Below are 12,390 nucleotides of genomic sequence, written 5' to 3'. Positions count from 1 at the left end.
TTAGAGATGTTTTCCATTCTCTTAAGTAAAAAAAGCCAGCCTTCTAATGCCTAGAAATGGTCTTTGGACAGCATAATAGACACAAGGTAGACATTTTGCACACACCATTGAAGTAGATTCTCTCTCTCTTTCTCTCGGTCAGTCATGGGGCTGGAACTCAGGGCCTGAGTGCTGTCCCTGAGCTATTCTGCTCAAGGTGAGTGCTCTACCACTTTGAGCCACAGCACTACTTCAGGTTTTATGGAGGTTGATTGGAGATAAGAGTCTCACTGCCTTTCCTACCCAGGCTGGCTTTGAACTGCAATCCTCAGAGCTCAGCCTCCTGAGTAACTAGGATTACAGGTATGAGCCACCGGTGCCCAGCGAAGTGAATCCTTAGGACTCAGTTTTTGCTAAGTATTACCCTCATGGTACAAATGAGGAAACTGAGGTCCAGAGGCTGAAACACTTAACCCAGGATGACTGTACTACTAGGTGGTATTCTGTATGGTACCAAAAGCCATGGACTTACCGGCGCCATTACCCTGTCTACAGCTCCTTGTCAAGGTTAAGGGTGAGGAGAACACTGGTCCCATGACCCAGGGACACATGTGCCTTGTTCATTTTGCTAATAAAGCCTGAAGCCCGCAGCTGCCCCAGTGTCCCCCCCACCCCACCCCCAGCCCATCCTTTGCAGGACCCCGGTCTAATTTTTCCTTATGAAAGACCAGGCCTCCCTTTTGGCTTGCTCATTTCCTCCTGATTATGCACAGATCAAATGAGATTAATAGGCATGACAGGGCTCTGGAACTGGGCTGAGCTTATTGGATCAAGGCAGCACTTGCGCATGGTCTCAGGGCCGGCCCTGCCAGCTCATTCAGGAGCGCATCACTGCTGGGGGAGGGGAGCTGGCTGCAGGCCCGATGAAGACTTTCCTAGATTAGCCAAGAGAAAAGTTTGGCAAGATGGCCTTGCCTGAGTGGGGTATTTGTGGCTGTGGAGGAGGTTCCAGCGTGTCGGTCAGAGTACTAGCTGAGGGCCCATCTTCCTCAGAGGTAAAATGAGGCAGTAATGCAGGTAACATTCACACAGTCCAGTGAAAGAAAGAAAAAAAACACGAGCCAATCAGTTGAATTCAGGTTTATTTGTTTGTTTTTGTGCCAGTGCCAGGAATTGAATTCAGGGCCCTGAGCACTCCTTAAGCTTTATCTGCTCAAGGCTGGTACTCTACCAGTTGAGCCACAGCTTTACTTCCAGCTTTTTGGCGGTTAGTTGGAGAAAAGAGCCTCTTGGATTTGTCTGTCCAGGCTGCCATTAAACCTTGATCCTCAGATCTCAGCTTCCTGAGTAGCTAGGATTATAAGTGTGAGCCACCAGTGCCAGGCTGAATTCAAGGTTTTTTTGGCTTTTTTTTTTTTTTTTTATGAAGAAGTATTTGGAAGGCATTCTTGATTTGCCAAAAGCATCTTCACTTACTGCTCAGCCAGCAGCGGTACAGACAGGAGAGGGGAGCAGGGGAGCAGCAGCATGTACAAGCAGAGGGACTGTGGGATCTTTGGGGTTGGTGTGAAAGCCAGGTGGGCAGAGCAGGGGGATGAGGGGCAGGCATGGGCAGTGCTGTTCCCTAAGGAACTGAGACAGTCAGACCAGCTGTGGGTGGCTCATGGCTGTAATCCTGGCTCCTCAAGAGCCTGAGATCTGAGGATCACAGTTCCAAACCAACCCAGGCAGGAAAGCCACTGAGATTCTTATCTCCAGTTACCACCAAAAAGCTGAACATGGAGGTGTGGCCCAAGTGGTAGAGCACCAGCCTTGAGCAAAAAACACTAAAGGACAACGTCCAAGCTCTTGAGTTCAAGCCACAGTACTGGCACACACAAAAAGAGGGCTGCCACCCACGGAGCCTCTGTATGTAAATCCTAGCAAAATCAGAATAGTAACGAACCTCATAGAAACCAGGAGGCAGACGAAGGTGATAGAGCGTCCCTTGTCCTCAGTGCTGCCTAACTTACGCTGCAGCTTCACAACAGCAGGTGTGGTGGTACATACCCAATCCCCACATCCCGGAAGCTGAGGTCAGATGATCTCAAGTTTAAAGCCAACCTGAGTAACCTAGAAAGACCTATCTCAAAATAGAAAAAGTGGAAAAGACAGTAAATGGTTTTAGCACTTTTTCTATTTCTTTGGAAACCTAAGGCGTGCCTGTGAAGGCACAGTTTTCAGCAATTCTTTCAGTCCGGGTGTAGTTTTTTTTTTGTTTGGTTTGGTTACAATCAACTGGACATGCACACTTTTAACACCTTATGGAGTGCTGTTCTGTTTTTCCTTACTCATTCCCTGATGTCCATTCTTCAGTCCTTCTATCTTTCAATACATCTATCCATCCAGCCATCCATCAGCAACAGTGTATACGTGCAGAGGAATTCTGGGAGATGGTCAGGTGATATTAGCTGCCATTATTATTTCTGAGGGCAGATCAGTGATCTTTCTTCCTTGTCTTTTTGTGGTGCTGGATTATTGATTTTTTTTTAATGTTGAGCAAGGAAATCATAAAGCCATTCTAAAAAATATGCAAAAAGCAAATAAAGTTTCAGAGCAAACATGCCCACGCTGCCTTGCACCTACTTTCTATAGCTGTAGTAGTTCACAGCAAAGACATTTCCCTCCTTCTAGCCTCCCCCCCTCCACTTGGCTGGACCCCTGAGAGGGCGGGCAGGCTTTCCAATTGCCACCTCATTGGACAGTGGTGACCAGTGAATTCCTGTGGGGATGTGAAGGGTGATTCTCAGCCCTAGAGGCTGTTTGCACAAACTTCATCTGTGGCCAAAGAAGCTCAGGGGGAAACTGGTGAGGGGTTGATTCTGTACCTTTTCCTGTAGAGCCATGTGTATGGAGATTTATCCAGATGCAGAATTCACTGTATTTCTTTCAATTCTTTCTCAAGTTTGTTCTTGGTAGCTCTTGCTGTTAACTATGAGAACTTGTTTAGGAAGCCACAAAAACAGACCTGGCCATTAATGGCCTGGTGTTTGACCAATACTTTCCTCAATGGAAAGTATGCAGCTCCTGGGGCTCAAACTCAGGACCTGGGTGCTTCCCCTGAGCTTTTTTTTTTTTTTAACTCAAGGCTAGTGCTCTACCATTTGAACTATACCTCCACTTCTGGCTTTTTGGTGGTTAATTGGAGATAAGAGTTTCACAGATTTTCCTTCCCTGGGCTGGCTTCAATCAATGATCCTCAGGATCTCAGACTCCTGAGTAGCTAGGATTTCAAGGGTAAACCAGTGGCACCTGTCTCTATTTATCTTTTTAAAAAGACTGAAAACTAACCTCACAGTTTGCCATCCTAAGAAGAAACCATTCCAGTTTGGGCTGCAGGGGAGACGGATGGAGGCTCTCTGCTTTCTCCATAAAAGCTATGATGGACATTCTTGGAGAATTCTCAATGTAAACTAAAGAGAGAATCTACATTTCTATTCCATATATACTTAGCTCTCTCATTTTTTCATCAATACTTAGAATTTTCTGGAAGATGGGAATAATAGGACCATGGTGATTGTTTCCCTGAGCGGTGATGAGAAACAGAGGTGGAATAATGTGAGCAGAGTAGGGGGTGAGAAGGTCTGGGCACAGACAAGACACATCTCCAGCACAGAACTTCACCATTGGCAGAAACGGGACAACAGAGAGGTGACAGGTGCCACAAAGGCTGATCAGCAGGCCTTTAGAGGTGGCACCATTGGAACCCAGCCTCTTTCCATACACTGTCCAGCCATGGTCCCTGCTCTGTATCTGGGCACCTCTTGTGAGAGTACCATTCAATTCTTTGGACCCTTCTGGAAGGCAAGCACAAAGCTCAGCTCAAAGTCTGTGGTTTCCTGCACGGCAGGAATCAGAGATCGCCTTCCTGCAGGTGGCAGGTGTGGGACAGGGACAGGCCACCCAGCCTTCGGTGCTTTGTTGTCCTCGGCTGCCTTATCTGACTAAGGTTGCTTTGAGGATTAAATTAGTTACTACATTTACTACATCCTGGTAGATAGTAGGCACTTGATGGATGTTTGCCTCCCGTAGTTATATGCACACACAAGACAGATGGACAAAACCTTAAAGGGCCACAGGTATGAGTTGGGAAGCCTCTGTTAGGCCCAGCTCCAGCCATCTGGGGTACATCTTATCTCCCTCCTCCCTCTGTCATGATGCTTGAACTCAGGGCTTGGGTTGCCGTCCCTGTGCTCTTTTTGCTCTCAACCAGCTTTCTACCATTTTGAGCCACAGCCACCATTTCCAGTTTCTTGGTGGTTAATTGGGAATAAGAATCTCACAGACTCTCCTACCTGGACTGGCTTTGAACCGAGATCCTCAGATCTCAGCCTCCTGAGTAGCTAGCATTACAGGCGTGAGCCACCAGTGCCAGGAGCACAATCTGTTTTTATTGCTTCTGAATGGTACCAAAAAGAAATCCCTATAATACCTGTACAGCCCTGTGTGACTCAGGAAGTGCAGTAAGAAGAACCTCAATTTAGAAGGGGGATGTGAGGAACTGGGTACAGAAGCTGAAGATGGAGACAGAGATTGGGTGGCCTGTGGGGACACACTGGGACCAGTGGCCCATCCATCCTGTATCCCTGAGATGTGAGAGATTAAAGCCTGAGGTCAAAAAAAAAAAGAGAGAGAAGAAACTGTAGGTTCCCTCACCCCCAAGTGATGAAAGAGTTTCTCTGTGCTCCAGGTTGTAAATGAGGTCATCTCTGGTGAGCTGTGTATAATAGCCACCTTGCACAGAACACTTTCCATCGCCAGGCGCTTTATGGGGCATGTGTCCTTTCATCCGCCCAACATCCATCCCTCTATAGTCCATGCTGTGGCTTCCTTTATAGAGGAGGAAATGGAGGTTTAGAGAGGTAAAATCACTAGCCTAAGACCAGTATCTGAGATTTGAACCCACACCCTTAACCGCCCACACTCTTAAATAGCATTTAGCCTAAGGAAAATTGAGAGTTTAATATCCAGAAGCTTAGAATAAGCATTAAAAAAATTAAAAAGTTCTGGGTCTCACTGATTCCCCAAGGGATCTTAGGAGAATGTTCTTGATCTTGGGTGTCAGACTTGAGAAGAACGAGTTTGCCATTCTCCATGTCCCTGCCATACCCCACACTCAACACAGACTGGTCTATCAGGACTCTGAGAAAACCTTATGGTGTTGAAGATGTTTACCTCAACATTATGAGCCAGTGAATTTCCATATCCCCATCCAAGATTCAAGTCCCCCCGCGTGCAACAGTTTCCTGCCAACGGGGTTGGAGGTTTCAAAAGCAAATTTTAATGTATTCTTTGTAAACCAGACACCTGAAGTTCTGGGTGGAACTTAAAACATCTTTGCAAGGATTTAATCTGATCCCTGCTCTAGGAAGCATGGGGAACTGGCTAGCAGCCTCTTGTTTTTGGTGATGAGGGAGTTGGGTAAAAGAGCCTTGAATTTTTCCTTCATCACACACCTGTTTCTCAACCACCATCTCCTCTTCCACTTCTTGTGATGGAGACCTGTGCCGTTGGGGCCAGTAGACTGGTTTTCTTAGGATGATTTTGAAGTGTTCAGAAAGGTATATCATGGGATAAATCATGGAATTAAAAAAAAATTTCACTCTTCATCTAAGCAAAAAGAACAACATCCTAAGCAGAAAATATTCCAGGGTATTTTCTTAGGAATGTAACTAATTCTTTATTAGAAATGGCAATTTCAGAGACTTCAAGATAATTGGAAGTGGATGATCTTGAAATTACCTAATAGTCCTAAGGGGAAAGTGTTTTGGAAATAAAATCACCCCATAAATCTTCTCACATGAATGTTTACACACACACACAGTAATCTTATTTTTAGAAATTCATCTTTAGTTATTCAAAATCAAGAATAAGATGTTCATTGCATTGTTACTTGTCATAGCAAAATAACTGTAACAGTTAGTCCCACTTGTACATGTGTGCAAACATAGCAGAGTCCACTAGAATCTATATTGAATAAAGATTAAAATTATAGAAGCCATGTAGCAATATAAAATGCTTCTAAAAAGGATATAAAAGAATCAATTGTGCTGGGCGCTGGTGGTTCATGCCTGTAATCCTAGCTACTCAGGAGGCTGAGATCTGAGGATCGCGGTTCAAAGCCAACACAGGCAGGAAAGTCTGTGAGACTCTTTACCTCCAATAAACCACCAGAAAACCGGAAGTGGCACTGTGGCTCAAGTGATAGAGCTCTTGACTCAAGCTAAAGAGCTGAGGGACAGCGCCCAGGCCCAGAGTTCAAGCCCCACAACCAACAACAACAACAAAAAAGAATCAGTTGTATCATCTTGATACTGCACCATTTAAGAGGTGTATCACTCACTTCTAGAATTTCTATTCAGCTGACGTGGGTTCTACTCCCCCCTCCTGCCCCCGGGGCTAATCTTCCATTTGTCTCTTAGCATCTTAACCATGCCCCACTGAATATTTCTTTCTAGAATGTTCTCAGAGCACACATGTTATGCATCTGGGCGGGGGAGTCCTGTAGATTGTTCCTAGGAGATCTTTTTCATCTTCTGCGAGCAGGGATGTCTGTGTAGCTCCCCTGTTCCCTGGCCTTGTGGGGGAGAAGGTTTTGCTTTGCACTTTTCCAGATCTTAGTCATTCTAGTGGCTTCAGGGACCGCTGGCGCCTGAGTATGAATGAGTCTGAATTCCGAATTTGGTCAGGGAGCTCAGTTCTGTAGTAAGAGCCTAAGGGCATAAATCCCTAGCTGCCAACCTCTGTACCCTTGAGTTCACCCCTCACAAATCACTGCGGTCTGCTTACTTTCTGCAGCTATACTTCCTTTCCTGCCCTCAAACTGTGCTATGCTTTAAACAAAAATCATTTGTGTGTTCCCAATGTTTGAAGTAGGGTGTTTAACCCACCCTATTGACCAGAATGTCTTATTCATCTTTCCAACTTGTAATTCTATGAGACTACATTTGCATGGTATCCGAAGCTGAGACTTGGAACTGGTAGGTCATGAGCAGAGATGGTGAGTGGGTTTGAAGTCGCCCCCTCCCCTTCTGTACCTTGCACGCTCCTTGTTGTCATTATGAGAATCACCAATATTTTCACTGTTGTCTTTTGTTTTAGCATGCCTATGCTACAACTGCCATTAATGGGACAGATTTTTGTACGTCAGCAAAAGATGCACTCAAAATCTTATCCAAGAATTCGAGTCATTTTACTTCTGTGAACTGCTTTGGAGACTTCATAATCTTTCTAGGAAAGGTGAGATGTCTTGACTAAATAAATAAAAGTAGCTGGACTACAAAAAAAAAATGTAGCCATACAGCAATTGATTTGAAAGAGGAGCGCATTTGTCTAGCAAGCACATGGCCCTCAGTTCATTCTCCAGGGATGCTGTAAAAAATAAAAATGCAGCTAGGCGCCGGTATGTAATCCTAGCTACCCAGGAGTCTGAGATCTGAGGATTGGGGCTTAAAAGTCAGCCCAGGCAGGAAAGTTTGTGAGACTTTTATCTCCAATGAACCACCAGGAAACTGGAAATGGCACTGTGGCTCAGGTGGTAGAGCCCTGGCCTTGAGCTGAAGAGCAGAGGGACAACACCCACGCCCAGAGTTTAAGCCCCATGACAGACAAAAAAGAAAAAGTGTGTGTGTGTGTGTGTGTGTGTGTGTGTGTGTGTGTGTGTGTGTATCTCTTGACAACTTCCATAGTGGATGTTTTGCTTCATTATCACATTTTACCTTCTATCCTGTGAGCTGGTCCTGGTTGGCAGATGGTAAAACAAAAATATAGAAACTTTTTGGGGATCCACCATACACAGGTAGAGATTTAATCCTCAGTCTGTCTTTGTTACTGGTGTAATTTTAACCTACTTTTTTATGTCTAAAATGAATATATTACTAATAGGAGATGAGTATGTTTTGTAGAGGTTTGGCCATAAAAGTATGGGGATCACTCATTTCTTTTCAAGGAAATGTATGCATTATTTAAGGCTATTAAGTCTGTAAAACGGGTTGTTAAGGCTCTGAATGGAGCCAAAGTGGCATTTCTCTTGTCATCTGAATCCTTTTTATTTTCCTTTGCCAGTGCTGGGGCTTAAACTCGGGGCCTTATGCTCTCACTTAGCTCCTTGCTCAACTGGTACTCTACCACTTAAGCCACACTTCTACTTCCAGCTTTTTGCTATTTAATTGGAGATGAGTGTCTTACAGACTTCTCTACCCAGTCTGACTTCGAAATGGAATCCTTTGTTTTCAGCCTCCTGAGTAGCTAGGATTACAGGTGTGAGTCACTGGCCCCTAGCCTCCGAATAATTTTTTTTTTTTTTGAAGAAGCATGCAGAAAAGTCACAGTGAAGCCCCGCATGTACACAAATGCCTCACAAATGTGTGATGCTCTTGAGCAGAGACCATTGCTCATCTCGGTATCATTCCAATTTGGGCACATGTTCTGGCAAAGCATTTTATTTTCCTTTGGCAACTAGTTCACTTTCCTACATTTCCCACAAGAAACACACCAAAAGCTAATGAGCTTTTAAGTAAGTATGTGGCAAGCCGTGATTGTTTGGCTTTGAGGAGGAAGTAGATTTGGATTTCCGTGTTCATCTTTACAGATAGATACCCAAGGGCAGCAAGGACCTCAGATGACCATAATGCATCTGTTAAAGAATTAGCTACATTATGGCCTGTAATTACAAGCCTGGAAAATATCATCATTATACATCATAAATGGAATCAGCCGATTCTCCCCACAGGAGTTCTGGAAAGCCTTTCCATTTCAGCTCCGGGGAAGGGGCGGGGGTGGGGGGGTGGGGGGGTGGGGGCAGGAACTAATCATGTAGTACACTAGTCCATTAATCATGTAGTACTAGTCACGTACCACTATGAGGTACACCCAACTCGATGGATTGTTATCCTGTGACGAAAACAAAACTTATAGAATGGCTTTCACGCGGAAATGGTTTTGTGACATCATGGTATTAAATGAAAAACTGGAACAGAAATCCCTTTTGAGAGGTACAAATCTCTAGGAAGACTAGCTGTGGATAAAATGAAAATGTTATCTCCCCGTCTATACTCATGAACGAAGTTTTCTTTTGGTACAGCTTTTGTTTTCCTTATTTCATCCTGCCAAATTTTCTGACAAGCACTCTCCAATAGGTCACGGATACAAAGAAGTACTTATTACACACACACACACACACACACACACACACACACACACACCTTTCTAGAACATTCTAACCAATCGATTTATAGATTTCAACAAATTCTGGTTTTGGACAGGTGTTGGTGGTATGCTACACTGTTTTTGGAGGGCTGATGGCATTTAACTACAACCGTGTGCTCCAGGTATGGACAGTCCCTCTGCTACTGGTGGCTTTTTTTGCCTATCTAGTGGCTCACAGTTTCCTGTCTGTGTTTGGAACTGTGCTGGATACACTTCTCCTGTGTTTTGCTGTGGACCTGGAAACCAATGACGGATCTGCAGAAAAGCCCTACTTCATGGACCAAGAGTTTTTGGTAAGCAAACATTTTGTTTCCTTTGGCAAGGCTCATTCCTCTTCCAGAGCTCTGAGAGGTTCTATCGCTACACAGACCTGAGTGAGCTCAGCTTTCCAAAGCTGAACCTCATCCCTAGAAAGATGGCAGTAACTCCTCAGTCATAGCAGCACCAAAGGACCTGAGGTACAGCAGTCAACCCAATACCCTTGCTACTAAAGGCTATAGGTTACATGCCTTGAGCAGTCTGAGTTTAACACCTGATGTTTTTCTAAGACATTTTGTATGTCATAACCCACTGAGCTGAAGAGGGAGAGGGAGACACACTGTAGACCAGGCTTTCTGTGCCAGTACTGACTCATCTGTAGTCCCCAGGCCCTCCATTAAGCAAGGCACACCCTGAGCGGTGTCCAGATGTATCTGGAAATAGCAGGCATCTGTTCTTTTCTGCAGCACACTTATTGCTCATCTGCCTTATCCTGCCTAGACAGGGATTTTTTTCCCCCCACAACAGAATGATACCATCTTTTGCCAGCATCAAGTGGAATCCTCATCTTACATTGTTGTCACACATACAAAAACAAAACTTCAGTGTGAAAACCCTGTTAGCTTTAAACAGCACCCAAAGCACTCTCAGTTCAGCAGGATGAAGTTTAATAAGCACCTCTATGGTTTTATTACAATTCATGTATCCTCATGTTTCTATATTAAAAATAAAAACAGAAGGGGCTTTGTGGCTCATGCCTATAATCCTAGCTACTCGGGAGGCAGAGAATTGGAAGTTGGCTCTTTCTGGTGGTTGTGTGAAGTTAGCTTGGTCTTTTCCTGATTCCTACTCTTGCAGTTAAAACTGCACTTTGAAGTCTCAGACCTCAACTTGCCACCCCAAAGTTTTAATTCCACAGGAAAATAAAACTTTTAAGGATTAATTTCCCTCAGACTACAAGGCCGAAAACTAGTAAATGGTTCCCAACAGCGCAGACACACCACATCCTTCACTCTTTTGTTTTTCAGAGCTTTGTAAAAAGGACCCAGAAATTTAGCAACTCAAGGTCCCAGCAAAACAAGGACTCATTGAGGAATCAGGAGGGAACAGAACTCCGGCCCATTGGGACATAAGAAACACCTGTACCTGGAGAAAGTGATCTTCCAGGCCAATGATCTGATAAGACCCACAATGGTTTGCATGTTCAACACATACGACCTTTTGATACCAACTGGGAACATTTAATACCCCATTCATGTGCACCAATTTGAAAAGAACCATGTGTAGCCAGATGTTTGGTCATCAAGCCTATAATCCCAGCTGCTCAGGAGGCTGAGATCTGAGGACTGCTGTTTTAAGCCAGCCTAGGCAGGAAACTCTGTGAGACCTTATCTCCAATAAACAACTCAAAAATAACCAAAAAACAAAACAACCTGAAGTGGCTCTGTGGCTTGATAGAATGCTCACCTTGAGCAAAAGCAGCTCAGGTACAGCGCCCAGGCCCAGAGTTCAAGCCCCAAGACCGGCAAAAGTATGTGGTTGGGCATGGTGGTACATCCTTGTAAACCCAGCACTCAGGAGGCTCAAGTAGGAGGATAAAAATTGGAGGCTAGTCTAAGCCACATAGTGAGACCTTGTCTCACAAATGTTTTTTGGTTTTGTTTTTCTCCAAAAAAAGGTAAAGGAGTGACATGGTCCCAAAAGAAATGTACTCCTTACTTGACTTCTGTAATTGTAATCCCTCATTACGTCACCTTTATAATAACCAGGAAAGAAGGAAAAATCCATGAGTTTGGGAGCATAAAACCAGTACACCATTTTTATAAAAGGCCTGTGGCAGCAGAAGTCTGAAATGCTGCTTTTCTGCAAAGCAGGACTTTATTCCTACAAATACGCAAAATCTATCAACTTTTCAAAGTACAATTCTTACATTAGGGACCTAAAAACAAAGTCTGGCCTCTCACTACAACTGGGCCTCCACTGAGATAAACAGAATTTCCAAAGATGTAATTTATTTGGTATCAAGCAGAAGGGACCTTAAAATGAGCCAATAGGAGGGGAAAACTTGGGAGGGGGTGGAGCAAAGGAAGGGGTGATATTGTCCAAAAAGAATTGTACTTATTACCTGACTTATGAAATGGTATCCCTTTGTATCTTAATAACAATAAAAATTATTTTTTAATTAGCCAACAGCCTGAGTATATTACAACTAATGTCTCATCTGGGACTCGCTTAGGGGAAGATTTGTGATATTTAGACCTAGACTCTGGAGATTTAGATGGGTTAAGGGGAGATCTTCTCCTCCATCTCCCCCAAACCACTACACATACACCCTTTTTTGAGTGCCACTGAAGCTTGATCCTGGAGCCTGGGTACTGTCTCTGAGCTTCTTTGTTCAAGGCCAGTACCCTACCACTTGAGCCACAGCTCCAATTTTGGCTTTTTAGTGCTTAGTGGAGTCTTAACAGATTGTCTCACAAACTTTTCTGCCTGGTCTGGCTTCAAACCTCGATCCTCAGATCTCAGCCTCCTGAGTAGCTAGGATTAGAGGCATGAGCCACAGGCATCAGGGGGAGCTTTTCCTTTTTAAACAAATAGGACCATCTAGCACATTGATTGGCAGCCTCATTTGTTAGATGTCTGGGTAGCATTACCCTCCCTCCTGACAAGGAGGTTCAATGTGACTTCATTGCAGGGCAAGTAATGTGATGTAAGGCTTTTCTCCTCCTTTATCACCTCCTCAAAGCCACAGTCTACACTGTGGACTATATGTATAGATCCAAATCTATACATATAGATTTATATGTGTATGTGTGCGTGCACGCATGTGTGTATATTTGTTCTTAAACAATACCACTCAATTAGCTTAGTTCCTTTAAGTTTCCTTTAAGAAAGGGATGCACACGG

The 12,390-nt window shown here is 44.2% G+C and overlaps 1 protein-coding gene across 1 annotated transcript in view; it reads left to right on the top strand.

Moving 5' to 3' along the window:
• Window positions 1-10,765, top strand: part of Slc44a3 (solute carrier family 44 member 3) — a 60,039-nt gene extending 49,274 nt beyond the window's left edge. The window contains exons 13-15 of the mRNA XM_042680126.1: window positions 7,120-7,257; window positions 9,282-9,518; window positions 10,512-10,765. Coding sequence (XP_042536060.1) covers window positions 7,120-7,257; window positions 9,282-9,518; window positions 10,512-10,616 — 480 coding nt within the window. The 3' untranslated portion in view covers window positions 10,617-10,765. The remainder of the gene's footprint in view (window positions 1-7,119; window positions 7,258-9,281; window positions 9,519-10,511) is intronic.
• Window positions 10,766-12,390: the final 1,625 nt, after the last annotated feature.

The sequence above is a fragment of the Dipodomys spectabilis genome, unplaced genomic scaffold, assembly GCF_019054845.1.
Source record: "Dipodomys spectabilis isolate Male_0828 unplaced genomic scaffold, ASM1905484v1 ptg000002l, whole genome shotgun sequence".
In the NCBI taxonomy this organism is placed as follows: domain Eukaryota; kingdom Metazoa; phylum Chordata; class Mammalia; order Rodentia; family Heteromyidae; genus Dipodomys; species Dipodomys spectabilis.
Note: the sequence above shows the minus strand (reverse complement) of the source record. Positions and strands in the feature narration are given on the sequence as shown.